Source organism: Lemur catta, chromosome 17, assembly GCF_020740605.2.
Source record: "Lemur catta isolate mLemCat1 chromosome 17, mLemCat1.pri, whole genome shotgun sequence".
Lineage (NCBI taxonomy): Eukaryota > Metazoa > Chordata > Mammalia > Primates > Lemuridae > Lemur > Lemur catta.
Window position 1 is genome coordinate 13,953,473 of NC_059144.1, and position 18,460 is coordinate 13,971,932.

General features: G+C 39.0%; 1 protein-coding gene across 1 annotated transcript in view; it reads right to left on the minus strand.

The window, feature by feature from the left end:
- The window catches only part of NAPB (NSF attachment protein beta), a 43,347-nt gene that overhangs the window by 3,978 nt on the left and 20,909 nt on the right, over nucleotides 1–18,460 (minus strand). The window contains exons 4-10 of the mRNA XM_045529101.1: nucleotides 16,328–16,387; nucleotides 16,098–16,175; nucleotides 10,144–10,199; nucleotides 9,884–9,968; nucleotides 1,810–1,914; nucleotides 787–855; nucleotides 350–400 (exon numbers count right to left, since the gene is read on the minus strand). Of these exons, the coding sequence (XP_045385057.1) occupies nucleotides 350–400; nucleotides 787–855; nucleotides 1,810–1,914; nucleotides 9,884–9,968; nucleotides 10,144–10,199; nucleotides 16,098–16,175; nucleotides 16,328–16,387 (504 nt within the window). The remainder of the gene's footprint in view (nucleotides 1–349; nucleotides 401–786; nucleotides 856–1,809; nucleotides 1,915–9,883; nucleotides 9,969–10,143; nucleotides 10,200–16,097; nucleotides 16,176–16,327; nucleotides 16,388–18,460) is intronic.

Sequence of the window (18,460 nt, forward strand, 5' to 3'; positions counted from 1 at the left end):
CTACAGGTGCATGCCACCATGCCTGGCTTCGATCAGATTATTTTCAAAAGAAAATATTAAAATGACAAATCATAAAAGTATATATGTGATATTTGCTCTTGAACTAGCCTGAAAGCTAAATTAGTTTTGAGTGTAAGGAAACAGCGCTGAATACAACTGGCATTTTAGCATGGCTAATGCAACTGTCTAATTTGTAGGAGATATTAAAACATGACCTTTGGAAAATACAATGTAGGTACGCTAGAATAATATTCAAATAAATGTTCAGAATTTACACAATGAAAGGGAAAAGATATTTCTATAACTTAAGTCTTCACAGAATGTAATAGATCCCAAAGGCAGAACTTACTGCTTCAGTATAAGCTTCACTGTTCTGTTCTTCATGAGCCTCTAGAAGTTTCTGGTAGCATAAAAATATGAAAAAATTAGTTTTGTAACATGAAAAAGTCCTATTTCTGAATGGATACTTTAAACACAGAAACAGCCTTCGTATCACATTAACTGATATTGCCGAATATCTCACACAATGGGGGAAACATTCAAATGCAAGTCAAGATCCAAGTCAGGAATCTAGCTTTTTTTCACTAATATTTCTGAACTGCCTGTTTCAGAACACAATGCTGTGTTGCTGACTCTAGTGACATTTGAACACATATAGCACAAGGGAAGGAAAATACCGGGTCTCCTCAGCAGACTTTACAGATGAAAACTCCATTGTAAATCCATTTCCACTTAGGAATTGTTACCTGATAGAAAAAGGCTCTTCAAAGTTCTAATATTACTTACTTTCAATAATTTACATTCTCTTGAATCCGTAAATGCTGGAAACATTTCCTCATACTTCTCAAGAGCAAGCTGAGAAAGAAAAATCACTCGTCAATGTCAGACTTTCTGAACTAGGAAACAAAGCTTTTAACATCATATTAGCTTCAAGAAGAACTATCTACATCCTATGTTAGTGTTTAAGAAGTAGGCTGTTAAATCCAACAACAGAATCAGTACAGGAAACCCATTTATTTTGAATTTTCAATTTCAATTAAGAGTGATTTCTAAACCCATTTTTCTAAGTTAGGCCTCTTAGAGAAGGCAATGTGAAAGAAAATTAATTCTAAAAACTCACAGACCAGGTTTCTGTGTTCATCATTAAATGGAGAAGCTCTTCCTTAACACTGTCCAGATTACAAATAAATCACATTTAGATTCCTGCTTGAGGTTGGAGGAAAGAACACTTTTTGTCTTGGGGGGTTTAACCCTGCTCTTCCGACTCTCGACACTGACCACTGCGCCCGCCCTACCTCTGTCTCTCATCTCCCAGCTTCCGCTTCTCCCCAGGCCCAATTCCAACTCCATTTCTGAGTAGTGTTTTTTTTTCTTTCAAGGTATGTTAATCTACCTTTATTGTCTCCCCCTTAGTTCCCTAATTTCTTTCTCTCTTTTTTGGGGGGATGAAGTCTTGCTCTGCTACCCAGGCTGGAGTGCAGTGGCACCATCACAGCTCACTGCAGCCTCGGACTCCTGAGCTCAAGTGATCCTCCCACCTGGCCTCCCAAAGCGCTGGGATTACAGGCTTGAGCCACCGTGCCCAGACCCCTAATTTCTTTAAAGCAAACTACTAAAGGAAATGTGGCTACCCAAAAACTTTAAAAGAATAGCTTTGGCAGCTGTTAAAAGATTACAGCTGGGACATATATCACAGAATTATTATTACTTTGAATGAACCCAATTTAGTCTTGCTACTAAAACCCAAACGAAATGACATCAAGAACAGCAGAGTACGTGCGTGAGGGCTGTTCACAGAGGACTCCTTACCTTGGCATTCAACTCGTCCACTATGAAGTGACAGAGGGCTGCTTTGAAGAAGTAATCCTTTGCACTGTACTTCAACAAAGGATTATCCATTGTGTTTGCCCCAACCTAGGCACAGAAAACAGTTAAATTTAAAAGATTTACCTTCTTATATTAGGCAAAACAATTCTTATCTGTTGCCTTTTAGAAAATACTTACATATCTTATGTTAGTTTAGCTGTGAGATACATTCTTTTAACCCAACACCATATAGTAGAAAATCTTACTAGACAAGAATATTAAATATACAAAGTGCTAACCTGTTGAAAATAATCTGGAAGACTTCTGCCTCCAGAAAGATGGAGGAGACATCCTTTCCCCTCTTCCTCCCACTAAGCACAACTAAGACCATTTAATATAAAACAAATGTCTATGAGTGGTGGACAAAAGAGGGAAGACCAGCTAGGGACTTTAAGGCCCAAGGCAAAACATGATGGTAGGCTCCCGGGTTTTCTTTTTTCTTCCTATACCTATAGCATGGAAGTGAAGAACCAGCAACCCAGAAATGCCAGTAGGTGCAGACCAAAAAAGAGAACAGACAGAAGCCTGCTCTCTCTAGCCAGAGGACTAGGAAAGGGGCAGCCTAGCAAGAAAGAAAACATTTAAATAGTACCTCTCTGCTCCAGCCAAATACAACAGAAAAATGACCTGCTCCCATATCATCAAGGCTAAGAAGGGAGTCGTGGTGCCCATTCTTGCAGGACTGTAAGGAGGAGTCCAGCACCCCGGCCAAGGTGGCCTCAGGGAGGGCCAAACAGGGAGCTGAGGCTTTATCCTGCCCTCCACCCTGCCACTGAGGCAGTGCAGACCACACTAGGAGTTTGGATTCCACCTGCATCCCGCAGGAACAAGGTGCCCCTCCATCTCCCAGCCGGGAGGTGTCAGAAGTGGTCTAGTGGAGGGTGAAGACTTTCATCATCACCAAATGAAAACAACAACAACCCCCGCATGGTGTTGGTGGACACCAGGTAGGGAGCTGGGATGCCTGCCTCTGCCTAGGGGTAACCAGGCCCCCTCAGATGTCAGTGGAGGCCTAGTGGGGAGCTTGAACTTCCACCTCTACCTGGTAGTAATGAAGCAACACCTCAACTTTCCCCAGCCAGATGAGTGTCATAGAAGGCCAGCCAAAAGAAAAGGTTTAAATGAGATCGAGGGTCTCATAACCTAATGTGAAAATGCCTTGTTTTCAACCAAAAAGCATTTGTAATAGCAAAAACACAGGAAGATCTCAAGTTGAATAAAAAAGACAATAGGTGACAATTCCGAGATGATAGAAACGTTAGAATTATCTAACAAAGATTTTAAAGGAGCCCTCATAAAAATGCTTCAAGAAGCAATTATGAAAACACTTGAAACTAATGAGAAAACAGAAAGCATCAACAAAGAAAAAGTCACTGTGAAAAAACCAAAAGATATAAAGAAAAACAAAATGAAAAATTTAGAACCGAGAAACACGATAACATACATCAAAAGTAGGTGGGCTCAACAGCAGAAAGGATGGGGCAGAGGAAAGAATCGGTGAACTGGAAGACAGAACAATAGAAATTACTCAGTCTGAACAACAGAGAGAAGACTAACTTAAAAATGAACACAGCATCACGGACTTAAGGGACTATAAAACAAGGTCTAACTTTTCTGTCATCTGAGTTCTAGAAGGGGAGGAGAAGGAGAAACGGGCTGAAAAAGCACTTGAAGAACTAATTGCTAAAGAATTCTCAAATTTGGCAAGAAACATAAATCTACAGATTCTAGAAGTTTAGTAAAACCCAAATAGAATAAAATCAAATATATTCATATAAGATATGTTATGATTAAACTTCTAAAAACTGAAGACAAAGAAAAAAATTATGAAAGTGGACAGAGAACAACACCTTACCTACAGGGGAAAAACAACTTGAATGACAACAAACTTCTCATCAAAATGTATGGAGGCCATAAATTACACTTTTCTTTTTAAATTAAAGGAAAATAATTATCAATTTAGAATTGTACACCCAGGGAAGATACACTTCAGGAATGAAGGGGAAATCAAGAGATTTCCAGACGAAAGAAAATTAAGAGAATGTGCTGCCAGCAGACTTACCTTAAAAAAATGGCAAAATGATGTTCTCTGAGTAGAAAGGAAATAATAAAAAAATGAATCTTGGAAGATCAGGAAGGAAGAAAGAACATGGTAAGCAAAAATATGGGTAAATGCAATGGGCTTTCCTTATCTACTTGAGTTTTTAAAATTACGTTTGATGGCTGAAGCAAAAATTCTGACTAATATAGTTCTAAATGTATGTAGAGGAAACATTTAAGACAACTGAACGGGGAAAGTAAAGTGAGGTAGGATTTCTGTATTTCACCAGAACTGATAAAATGATGATACCATTGGTTTATGACAAGTTATGTAAATGTCAAGTAATACCTAGAGCAAGCACTAAAAAATCTATTCAAAGAGCTATACAGCTGACCATCGAACAACACGGGTTTGAATTGCACAGGTCCACTTATACATGGATTTTTTTCAACTAAATGAGGATTGAAAATAAAGTATTTGAGGGAATGAGAAATCCAAGTAAACAGAGGGTAAATACACAATTTTCCATGTATGCAGGTTCCACAGGGCTGATCATGGGACTTGAGTATGTTTGGATTTTGGTATATGAAGGAGGTCCTGGAACTAGTCCTCTACGGTACTGAGAAACAACTGTACTCAAAAAACACTACAGAAATCAAGTAACCCAAAAAAATTCTGGAAAAAGAAAACATAAATTAAAAGCAAAGCAAAAATAGAAAGAAAAAAAATGGCAGAATTAAGCCCTAATATGTCAATAATTACATTAAATGGGAATGATCTAAATATACCAATTTGACAGGATTGGCAGAGTGATTAAAAAACAGGACCCAACTATAAGAAACTCAAGAAAATCATTTTAGTTATAATGATACAGACAGATTGAAAGAAAAATAATAGAAAAACATATAAACATTAATAAAAGAAAACAGGAGAAGGTAATAAAGTAGATAGAGTTAAAGAAAATTACTAGAGACAGAGAACATTATATAATGATAAAAGGGTAGATCCATCAAAGAGAACAGCAATCCAAAGCTGCAAAATATGTAAAGAAAGACTGCCAGAATGAAAGGAGAAATAGAGAAACTCACACTTCTAGTTGGAGGGTTCAACACCCAACTCTCAACAATGGATAGAAATACAAAGAAAATTGGCAAGTATATTAAAGAACTCAACAATGCCATCAAGCAACAGGAGCTAATCAACATTTATAGAACATATCATACCACAACAGAAGGACCATAAAATACATACCAAGACAGACCATATTCTGGTCCATAAAACAAACCTCTTTACCAATTTTTAAGAATTAAAATCACAGAGTATATTCTCTCACCACAGTGGAATCAAATTAGAAATCAAAAACAGAAAGATTACAGGAAAATCGCCAGCAAACACATGGAAATTAAATAAAACACTTCTAAATAATCCATGGATCAATGAAGTCTCAAGGGAAATCAACAAATGCAATGAACCAAATTAAAATCAAAGTAATAATGTAACAAAATTGTGAAATACAGTCAATTGAGTGCCAAAAGGGTAAGTGATAGTACTAAAAATGCATACATAACACAGAAGAAAATCAGTAAGCTAAGCTTCCACCTCAAGTACCTGGAAAAAGAAGAACAAAACAAATCCAAAGAAAGCAGAAGGGAGGAATAATAATGAAAACAGAAATCAATGAAAATAGAAAAACAGAGAAAATCACTGTATTCTACCAAATACTGAAGGAAAAATTAACACCAATCCTTTACATACTCTTCCAAAAAAATAGAAGAGAAACGAACACTTCACTTCCTAACTCACTCTGAGGCCAGGGTTACCTTGATTTAAAAACCAGACAAAGATACAACAAGAAAAGAAAACTAATGATCAATGTCCCTTATGAATATATACATGTAAAATCTTCAACAAAATATTAGCAAACCAATTCTGGCACTTACAAAAAAGGATTACGTACCATGACTGTGCAGTAAAAGATTAATCTTACCCAAAGAGAGGTCTGGCTTTTGCCTGTGGCTCCTGGGAAGTAATCTCTAAACCCTTGGAATGTCCAACCCATGGAGGGGTGGAGAATAAGGTTAACCACAAGTGTGGTCCACCATGTCTATGTTACTGAGCCCCACTGGGTTCACATGAGCTTCCATGGTTGACAATACTCTATGTGTATTTTCACACGTCTGTTGGGAGAAGTGTGTGCTGTCTACACAACCTCACTGGGAGAGGACACCTGCAAGCTCCATAGTGGGAACTCTCCTGGACCCTGCCCTCTTAGCCTCTCCTTTGATTGTTTTTAATCTATATCCTTTTGGCTGCAATAAACCACAACTGTGAGAATAACAGCTTTCAGTGAGTCCTTCTTACAAATTGTCAAACTGTGGGCATTCTTGGGGGCTCCCAAAATTTGCAAGACCAAGTAGGATTTATTCCAGGAATGTAAAGTTGGTTCAACATACAAAAAAATCAATCAATGTAATACACTGTATTAATGGAATAAAGGTCAAAAATCATATGCTCAGCTCAATAGATGCAAAAAAGCATTTGACAAAATCCAACACTCTTTGTTAATAAAAACACTCAACAAACAACAAAGAGAAGGGGACTTCCTCAAACTGATAGAGCTATTTACAAAAAACCCACAGCTAATACACACTTAATGGTGAAAGACTGAAAGCTTTTCCTATAAGACCAGGAAGAAGACAAGGATGTCTGCTCTTATCACTTCTATTCAACACCATACTAGTTGTTCTAGCCAGGGCAAATGATAAGAAAATGAAGTAAAAAGCATTCAGACTGGAGATGAAAAAGTAAAGCTTCCAGATGACACTTATATGTAGAAAATCCTAAGGAACCCACAGAAAAATCTATTAGAGCTAATAAACAAGTTCAGCAAGGTTGTAGGATACAATATTGATAAACAAAATTGAATCACATTTCTATACATTAGCAATTAACAACCTCAAAAAGAAATTAAGAAAACAATTCTATTTGTAATAGCATTAAAAAGAATAAAACATTTTGGAGTATATTTCACTAATGTACAAAACTTGTACACTTAAAACTACAAAACATCATTGAACAAAATTAAAGAAGATCTAAATAAATGGAAAAACATCCTGTATTCATAGACTGTCGGACTTAGTACTGTTAGGATGGCTACACTCTGTGATGGTTAATTTTATGTGTCAACTCAGGTGGGCCACAGGGTGTCCAAATATTTAGAGTTATTCTGGGTGTATCTGTGCAGGTGTTTCTGAATGAGATTAACAACTGCATCAGTAAGAATGAGTAAAGCAGACTGCCCTCCCCACTGTGGGTGGGTCTCATCCAATTCATTGAAAGGCTGAATAAAACAAAAGGTTAAGTAAGGGAGAATTAATGCCTGACTGTCTTAGAGAGCTGGGACACTGGTTTTCTCCTGCTTTCATACTCAGACTCAGACTAGAACTTACACCACCAGCTCTCCTGGTTCTCAGGCCTTTGGACTTGATATACCATCAGTTCTCTTGGATCTTCAGTTTGCCCACTGCAGCTCTTAAGACTTCTCAGCCTCCAGATCAGGCATGGTGGATCACGCCTATAATCCTAGCACTCTGGGAGGCCAAGGTGGGAAGATTGCTTGAGCTCAGGGGTTCAAGACCAGCCTGAGCAAGAGTGAGACCCCATCCCTACTAAAAAATATAAAGAAATTTGGCCAGACAACTAAAAATATATATAAAAAATAAATAATTAGCCAGACGTAGTGGTACACGCCTGTAGTCCCAGCTACTCAGGAGGCTGAGGCAGGAGGATCGCTTGAGCCCAGGAGTTTGAGGTTGCTGTGAGCTAAGCTCACACCACGGCACTCTACCAGGCAACAGAGCAAGATTCTGTCTGGGAAAAAAAAAAAGACTTCTCAGCCTCCATAATCAAGTGAGTCAATTCCTTACAATCCTTACCTTTCTCTCTCTTTACACACAAACACACACACACACCTCCCATTGGTTCTGTTTCTCTGGAAAACTTGACTCTTCAAATTGTTCTATACATTCAATACCATCTCTGTTAAATTCCAAACTGGCTTCTTTGCAAGGATTACCAAGCTGATCCTAATATTCATATGAACCTTGAAAAAGAATAAAATCACATTTCCTGATTTCAAAACTTTTCTGTCTCATTTTCTTTTTTCTTTGGGAGACAGGGTCTTTCTCTGTCGTCCACAGGCTAGAATGCAGTGGCATGATCACAGCTCACTGAAACTTCAAACTCCTGGACTCAAGCAATCCTCCCACTTCAGCCTCCCCAGTAGGTGGACCACAATGTCTGGTTAACTTAAATTTTTTTTTTTTTTTGGTAGAGACAGCATCTTGCTGTGTTGCCCAGGTTGGTCTCAAACTTCTGGCCTCAAGCAATCCTCCTGCCTCGGCTTTCCAAAGTGCTGGGATTATAGCTGTGAGCTACTCCACCCGGCCCTGATTTCAAAATTTTACACAAAGCTACAGTAATCAAAACAGTATAACACTGGTAAGAAGATAGATAAATAGATCAATTGAAAAGAGCGCCCAGAAATAAACCCTCTCATACTGGTGAAATAATTTTCATCAAGGGTCCCAATACCATTCAATAGTGAAAAGACAGTCTATTCAACAAACAGTGCTGGAAAAACTGGATCTCCATATACAAAAGAATAAAGTTGAACCCTTACCTGATACCATATACAAAAATTAAAATGGAAAAAGACCTAAATCTAAGAACTAAAACTATAAAACTCTTAGAACAAAAAAGGGTTAGATTTGGCAATAATTTCTTGGCTATGAAAACAAAAGCACACACAATCCAAGAAAAAATAGACAAATTGGAAATCATGAAAATTAACAATGTCTGTGCATCAAAGGACACTAATAACAGAGTAAAAAGGAAACCCACAGATTAGAAGAAAACATTTGCAAACCACATATATGATAAGGGATTTATATCCAAAATATATAAAGAATTCCTAAAATTTACCACCAAAAATAATCCAATTAAAAACTGGGGAAAGAACTGAAATAGACATTTCTCTAATGAAGATACAAAATCAACCAATAAACACATGAAAAGATGCTCAACATCACGAATTGTTAGTGAGCTGTAAATTAAAAACACAGTGAAGCCAGGTGTGGTGGCACGTGCCTGTAGTCCCAGTGACTTGGGAGGCAAGACAACACTTCACACTCATTAAAGTAACTATTATTTAAAAAAAAACCCAGAAAACAGTAAGTGTTGGTAAGGATGTGGAGAAACTAGAACCTTGCGCGTTGCTGGTGGGCAGATAAAATAGTGCAGCCACTGTGAAAAAGTTTGGCAGTTCATCAAAAAGTTGCAACATGGCCCAGCAATTGCAATTCCATTCCTAGGTATATAACTAAGAGAACTGAAAACATACTCCCACAAAAACATTAACAAAACCCAAATGGCCTTCAGTTGATAAATGGATAAACAGAGTATTACCCAGACAGGAAAAGCAGTGAAGTACTGATACATATGACAACGTGGATAATCCTTTTTTTTTTAATAAGCGAGTCCAACATCGTTGTGGGGGAGACAATGTTAAATCAGCTTAACAATAACCCACAACCCTCAGACCAACTCAATAATCCTTGAGAGCAATATGCTATCAAAAGAGTCCAGTCACAAAAGGCCACATATTGTATGACTCCATACATGTTAAAGGTTCAGAATAGGCGATCTACAGAGACAGAAAGCAGATTGTGTTTTCCATGGACTGGGAGAAGGGGAGAACGGGGCACTGGGTTTCTTTTGGGGGTGATGAAAATGTTCTAGAATTAGGTAGCAGCAGTGGTTATACAACTTTGTGAATACACTAAAAAGTACTGAATTGTACTCATTAAAAGGATGAATTACATGACGTGTGAATTATATCTCAATGCAAAAAATTAAGTAAGTTTAATTTAAAAAAATAATTCAGAATGACTTCTGAGGAGACACCAGTATCCTCACCTGCTCATAGATCTCGATGGCTTTCTGGTACTGCTCAAGCTGGGCGGCATATGCTGCCACCTTCAGCAGACACTTGTTAGCTGAGCTGAAATCAAGAACCAGAGCAGAGTAAATAACAGGCCAATGGAAAAATAAAGGATGTGCACATGGGCCCCAGTACACCTTCATTTGACACAGTCAAATATACTCAGAGTATAAAGATCTGTCTTTTATCACATGTAATAAAACCCATTAAATTATATTAGAAAAATAATACTTGCCTATTGGATTCTTCTCCTTTGTAATAATCAGCAGATTGTTCATAATGTGCAATAGCCTGAAAATACATGCATATTTTATTCAGGAACAATTCATTTGTAGAGTTGTATTTAAAAACTACATTTGCATAAGTATTTTTCCTATAAATAAACCTGTTCAACAGCAAACTCTTCACAACCCAGCCTACTTCATTCAAGGAATATTAAGAAAGTATACACCTCTGGAACCCTCTTGGTGGCAGAATGCTTGCTGTCTATCAAAATCTGTTCTCCCTGCCCCCACTCCCAACCTCCCCAGCAAATGCCCAGCTACACTATTTGATCAGCTTCTACCACAGTTAGGGGCAGCCTGTGACTAGTTCTCTCCACGGAATGTAGACAGATATGTTGTGGGCCACATCCAGGCTTAGGCCATACATCTTACTTTGAATCCTTCTCCGGACCTTTTCCAGTTCCCATGAGCTAGAATGGCAAAGACCAAGTCCTGTGACATTGAAAACCACAAACTGAAGATGGCAGAACTCTGTCAGTTGGGTCCCTAAATAACTAAGAAGGGCAGAATGTACCCCCAACCCCAGTGTCCCCACCACTGCTAAACCCACAAAAGCTACACTTTGTTGTTATTTTACAGAGATATGAAGCCCTGTTACACTTTAGGTCTGACTTGCAGCATAGACTACCCTCACTAATACCTGCAGTGTCATCTAGAGTAACGGTGTTGGCTTCAATCTAAAATGTGAGGCACTCAATTAACAGTCAAGTGGACAGGGAACAGAGGTTACAAGCCAGAAAGCTAGAAGCCCTTGTCATGCTGTGGCAGAAGATTTAGTGAAATCAAGCATGTGACAATTTAGAAGGCAGAACACGTGGCTACTGGAGCTGACAACTCTATATGAAATAGCTAAGAGTCACCTGATAGTGTTTATTGCTGTTTTCAGGAAGGTTTTATGAGTGCTGAACTCTGGAAAGAATTAGCTGGTTTGCAGGTAGTTATGAAAGGGAATAGACAAAGTCCAGAAATAAAGGCCTTATAACACTGGACAAATCAACAGTTTCTTTACCCCAAATTATAAGAGATTATCTCTTATAATAAATAAATATTTTAGGTTTTGTAGGCCATACAATCTCTGTTGCAATGACTTAGCTCTCTGGTAGCATGGAGGCAGCCATAAACGATACATAAATGAAGAAGTGTGGCTATGTTCCAATAAAACTTTATTTACAGAAAATGAAATTTCAATTTCATATAATTTTTATGTGTCACAAAATGTTTTTCTCTCAATGATTAAAAAATATAAAAAAAATTCTTTGCTCTCAGGCATACAGAAACAGGGGGTAGGTGTGCAGACCTCTGCCTTAACTTTCCAAGTTTTCTCAGTAAGCCAAAAAGAGGGAGCTAGTGCTAAGCAAAAATCAGATTAAAGTTGCTCCCTTCCCACTCAGGCCCATTAGTTGAATGGCTTCAAGGCAGCCCCTAATGAGTCAAGAGACAGGCACAGAAACAAGAAAACAAATAAAACCAAACAGGCTATGGAACTACGCTAAAAAACCACTTTGGTGGTTGTCACTGGCACAGGGAGCCCCTGAGCCACCAGCTCCCTTCAGGTGGCGCTGGCAATGACTAAGAGAGCAGAATCAGAGCCATGTGAGGCCACAGGCTCAGTGGCAAAGCCGGCATCAGGCTGGTCTCTGGACGGCAGAGCACTTCCTAGAACATTCACCTTGAGCAGTTCTGTGAAAAACAGACACTTGTACTGCATTCAAATGATTATATTTTAGGTCTACTGTTTCAGCTACTTAGCCCACCCTAACTAATATGCTCCCTAAACCATATATTTTCTCAGAATTATTTATAATAGGAGAAAAACTGGCAACAATTTAAGTGGTCAAATATAATGGGCTACTGTGGTATGATTAAAGGTAATGGATGGAAAGTATTCATATGGAAAATTCTTCATGAAATATTAAATTTAAAAATGTAGCTATAAAAGAGTAAGTACACTATGGTCCTCTTCTTGCAAACAGATAGTCACAGAAACAGTCTGGAAGAAAATATTCCTTTGGAACACTTCTCAGAGCTGTCAGGTACACACGTGGGATTAGCTGATGACCATACATCTTCTCCCACTGCAGTGTGAGCTCTGTGAGGGCCGACTGTTCTGCTCCCCATCACACCCCCAGGCCTAGCAACCTGCCTACCATAGTAGTAGGCGCCCAATAAACAGATGCTAAGTGGATGAACACAAACTGCATTGAAAATGAACATCCCATATGAAACTACTGCCAGTATCTTGATTAATTTGGAATGTCCAGGAAAGAAAAGTTTTTCAGTGAATTTATGATTAATCAAAAATAACTTCCTTTGAACTGGCCTCATTCTGAAAAGGGTTTAGCACCCTTTCCCATTGTAATACATGGCGTAAGGTATGAGAACTTCACCAAATCTTTCTATAAAGAGTATAGGATTATATAACTTCATTCCAGGGCAGAGAACGTAGCTACCTATCTTCCTAGTTATTAAAGCACCAGAACTTAACTATAAGGTTAGCTTGAACCATATGTAACTACTATTTTTTTTTAAAAAGCTGAACATTGACAATTTTGTCTACCTTGATACTTATTAAATAATGGCACTGCCCATCAAAATGTTAGAAATGTAAACTATAAGCTACACTTATCGCAGCAAAAGAAAAATTTTAAACCCTGTTTTCAATAATGCTAGTTAAACTAATCATCAAATTCCACAGTTTTCCCAAGTTTTGTCAGAGACTGGACTTGAAAGGAAACCACATCCACTGGGTTAATAGAGAAGTTTCAGAGAAAAGAGACTGGCCACAGGTTATCTCTAGATGTTCACATATACTTTGGAATTTTAACAAATAGTGAAAGTTAACAGGCACAAGCAGACCCTTACATACCACAAATCATCTCATTCTGGTAATTTCAAGGACTACAATAAATATCAAAAGCAGACACAATCACCAATAACAACAGCATACATAAGAACACAGACATTATGACCAGTTTATTATCCTACTATTTAAGTAGACTGCCAAAGGGGTCACGACATTCTTTCTTGGGGAACCTAGATGAGGTTCCCCAAGAACCTCATACATGGAGAATATATGGGGTCCTGAAGTGAAAAACAAGGCCACAATGACTGCACGGTCATCGGTACCTTAAAGAAAATCCAACTTCCAGGGTTCAAGCTTAACAGACCATCCTGCAGGTGAAAGAGCCTTACATAGCCTTAAAGTGGGATCAATTCTTTCACAACAAACACCCCTAGACGGGACCTAACATGAACCTGCCACATACACCTATCTTATGCCACAACTAACAGTGTTAAATCAGGTTCTCCCAGGGATAAAACAGAAATGAGTCATAGTTCCTCTGGATCATTTAAAAGACCATCTAAAGTGTACCCATTTGTTATTTGGTTCAGTGTTTTACTTCATGAAGTAAAAGTAGTAATATAAGCTTATAAAACGTCACACTTCACTGTTCACTAATCAAAATCTGTGAATGAGTCATAGAACAGACACTGGGCAGTAGTACTAAAAGGGAAGAAATTCATCTGTAACAAACCAGATAGAAGGTACTTTTGGTGCAACCGATTTTTCAAACTTCACACACCACTGACGATCAGTTGGTGAGTCCAACTAGGGAAGAGAAGGTAACGATGTTTCTAAACACAAGAGCCCAAATGTCAGGGACCATAACAAGCTAACCCTGAGGGTTCATTGATATTCTGCTTTTAAAAGAATATGCCGCATCAATGAGAGAAGGTACCATCTACTGGCCAATTCACAGAATGGCAGGAACACCATGAGGTAATGGGGTTTCAGAAGCTGCCATGACAAATCACCATTTTTTTTAAAAATAAAAGGAAAAAAGCAGTGTGCCTCAGGTCATTTTACCCACCCTCAATTTTATGGATACCCATGTGCTGGAGTAGTTGCCTAAGACCACGCCCTGGTGGCAGAGAAGGCGCTGCACTGCGGGCTCCTTCCCCGTGTGCTCCTCTGACCGCTGTGGGAGAGCAAGCTGGCACAGCAGCCTCTGCTGGCAAAGGTGCTCCACGCACAGTGCTCGTCCCAAGACTCGTTCAACCTCAGTAAACGTACCATGCCCATCTCAGACACCCTGACCCATGCATCCCCACTCCTGTCCCATCATCCATCTCATACCAGGGAACAAAGGAGGTCCCAGGTTCAGCTCCGTCATCTTCCTTCAGAATATACAGACAACCTTCCAAAGAGATGGTTCACACACACACGCCAATGCACAGGGTGGCCCTCACTTGATCAAGAGGCTCAGAGGTATTCCCAGAAAAGCATGACAATTATATATATGCATATACATATATATATATATTTTAAAAAAACAGCCAAATAATGAACTTTATGTAACAAGCATGAGCAAATTTTATGCTGAATAACCAGAAGGTGGCATCAGCATGAAGTCAGAGTGTGAGCGTTAACAACGCCAATCCAACTTTAGCACTGCCTAAGAGATGCTTCTCTGAATCAAGATTCCATCTGCTATGGCAGAGGTAGTCATTTGTTTATTTGACAAATACTTATTTAGAGCTTACTATGTCCCAGAGTTCTGGGCTCTTCGGACACATCAGTAAAACAGAGGCAAAGCTCCCTGTGGACACAGGTGCCCATTCAGGGGAGGGAGAGAGATGAACACCAGGAATGAGGAGCAAGCATATCCCAGGACATGGTGGGAGGCGACAAATGCAGTAAGAGAGAAAAAGCTGAGTGAGGTGTGTGGGGGGGTCTGGTATGGATTCCTGAGGAGCTGAGGTTTTAATTTTAACTATTAATAGGTGGCCATGATAAACCTCATGGAAGAGGTGATAAATGAGCAAAAACTGAAGGACAGGGGAAGCTGACCGTGCAGACTTGAAGGATGTGAGGAGTCAGCCAAGGGGACATTAGGGGAAGAGCCCTGCAGACAGAGGGGACAGCAGTGCAAAGGTCCTGTGTTCACCTAGCACATGTGAGCAGAGCATGGAGGCCAGGGTGGCTGAAGCAGGGTATGTGAGGAGAGGACAGGAAAAGGACAGAGAAGAGGTCCTACAGGTGTAGGAGCGTGTGGAGCGGGGGCTGTGGGGAGCAACTCAGTGGGGCCATGAAGGCTCTGCAAGGCTCTGACTGTTCCTCTAAAGGAAGAGGGTGCCAACAAAAGGTAATGAGCCGTGGAGAAACAGAATCTGATACACTGCTCACAAAGATCACTCTGGCTGCTCTGTGGCATGGGAGTGTGGGGCGGGCAGGGTGGGGGAAGCAGGGAGTAGAAGCAGGCGGAGGCTTTTGCGGGGATCAAGCACAAGCTGGGAGACAAGGAGGCAGTGACAAGTGCTGAGACTTGGGAGCAGGGAGGACAGTGCCCACAGAAACTGCTCACAGGTCAGATGTAGAGAAAGAGAGAAAGACAAGGAAGCCTGCAGTTTTGCAGGGGTGGGTGGGGGGCCCTGGGGGTGCTTGAGATCAGAATCCAGTCTCAGACATGCTGGGTTGGAGACAGCTGCTTGATACAAATGGAGAGGTCAGCAGGCAGGTGGACACAGAAATCTGGAGCTTGGAGAAAGGTCTGGGCTGCAGTCAGATTTGTGAGTTGCTGGATGACAGATGATACTTAAGGGTGTGATGGCTGAGTGAGTACAGAGGTGAGCTCTTACGTTTCCTTCCCAGGGTGCTCAGTGATAGAGCTGAAGATTTTTTTGGTAATACTAATGTTCTGACATGAATCAAAGAGAGAGCTCTCATGTCTTAGATGCTTCCTCCAAGAAAGTAGCTGGACTACTTAGCCAGCCAGGCCCTGAAAGCCTTCAAGCGAAGCCATCTCTGATCACTCTGCACCACTCAGACTTGACGGGGAAAGAAGAGTTCTCAAGTCAACTTGTCTACATGCTTCACTCATGAGGAACCGTGCCCGTTGCTTACCTTCTCAATGTCCACAAGTTCAGTCTCATAGATCTCTGCAATAGTGATATGGTGCTTGGCTGCGATTGTAAACCTCCCCTGGGGAAAAAACAAAAATCAGTCACTCGCCCACTTTACCTATTTGAATGCCAATCAGTTTGGGAACAGGAAAAAAAAAAAAAAAAGAACACAACTTGAAGCCATCTCAAAGGACTCCACCCCACAGCCGCTCAAGCAATGCAATGTCTTACCATGTCTGTGTAAATGTCGATGGCTGCATTTAAGCAGTTGATAGCCTCTGAAGCGTATGCATTTAAGAAAAACAATGAAAAATCCATTCAGTCAAAGAGGGTTCAGGTGAGCCTGTCTTCATGGCTGTTATTAGAACATTGATGAGGTATAATTTTGGGGTGGAGGGTGGGCAGGTTAGTTAGTGAGAAGCAAACAAATCATGCATAAGCCCAAAGTCATCAGCATGGCTTTGCTCCCAGCAGCTACAGTGTAATTTGGGGAATTGGAGGTGGAGTAATATTGGCTCAGTTTCTCTTAACCTTAAAGTGAGGACTCCAACTGCAACGTGAAATACTGCATTATAAAGAAAACAAAACCATGGAGGTTGTCACCAACACTGATGAATTTTGTCCGCTACAATATAGATGTAAATATATTCTTCATTAATACCATGTATATATACTAATTTTGGAAGATGGTATCCATGACACAAGAAGAATCACTTTAATAGATTCTACTCTTCATAAAGCCAAAAGTAAAAGCACTTTGAAATGCCTGTTCAGACAACTCTTAAGAAAAGTCAACATTTTTTATAATGTTCAAAGATGCTAACTTTTGGTATATTAATATATCCATAAAAGAAATAAAAAATTGAATAGACAATAATGCTAATAAATTATATTAATTTTTTTAAACACTGAGCCAAAAACTTCTATCATAAAATAGTGGTATTTATAATGGTAGCTTATAGCTGACAGCTCCAAATTTATTGCTTTTGGTTTAAAAGAGGAAGCAAAGTGAAAAGGCCTAACTGAAGAATTAGAAATGTAAATAGATTAACAAAAATTAAAGCAATTTCTCTCTAAACTCTATAAAAAAGTGGATTCTTTGTTATAGCTATAAAAATACAGAAACATAAAGAGGAAACTAGCCTATCTATAATCCCACTCAAATTCACTTGTTAGTATTTGGATGCATTTTTCCTTCCAATGTTTTTTTGTTTGCTTGTTTGTTTTTTGAGACAGAGTCTTGCTCTGTCACCCCAGCTAGAGTGCAGTGGCATCATTATAGCTCACTGTAACCTCGAAATCCTGGGCTCAAGCTATCCTCCTGCCTCGGCTACCTTGAGTAACTAGGCCTACAGATGCATGCCACCACACTCAGCTAATTTTTTCTATTTTTGGTAGAGATGGGGTCTCACTCTTGCTCAGGCTGGTCTGGTCTTAAATTCCTGACCTGAAACAATCCTCCTGTCTCGGCCTCCCAGAGTGCTAGGAGCCATCACACCTGGTCCTTCCAGTGTTTTTTAAAATACATTTCTACTTGCACAAAATTTTTTCTGAAATTGAGATCATACAATATCCAGTTTCATGTGGCTCTTTAATTACCATGAGAACATTTTTCAGGTCACTGAAGATTCCTTGAAACCAGGGATTTTAATGCTTGTATCATATTCCAAAATACTGATGTATTATAATTTTACCATTCTACTCTAATTGCTCATGTAGGCTATGTCCAGTTTTTCACTTTTGGAAATAAACTGTGATTAATCTTTATACAAAATCCTTTGAAGAAATCTTATTTCCTTATGATATATTTATAAAAGTTGGGATTTTCTATGTTAAACAAAATAAACTGCTAAAAGCAAAAGGGAGATGCAAAGCTCTCTATGCACATGTGTGGGAGGGAAGAAATTAATGCTTTTAATTGCTAAGTACATTATTCTAACTAAAAAAAAATAACAATTGCAAAATGTTTAAATAACCAATTTCATTCTTCCCTCAAAATGAATACTTTGAAAAACACTTTTAAGAAAATGGATACCGTATGAATAAGAGACTTTTAAACCATCAGATATTATAAACTCCCATTAACTGGATCTTAAAACTCATTATGTATTTAGAAGGGAACATCAGAATTTCTTTTTATGATCAATATATATTTTCACAAAATTAAGATACAAGAAGTCTTAGATAAAATTAAAGGTAACTTCCAAAAAAATTCCCTACAATTCAACATAAATGGAGTTTGAGAAAATGATGTTGACAACTAAAGAACCAAGATTAAATTTAACATACTTTCTCCTTACAAAAGCCCTTAAATGATTAAAGAAGAAAAATTCCTAAAGTCACCAAAATTTCTTTATTTTTCCA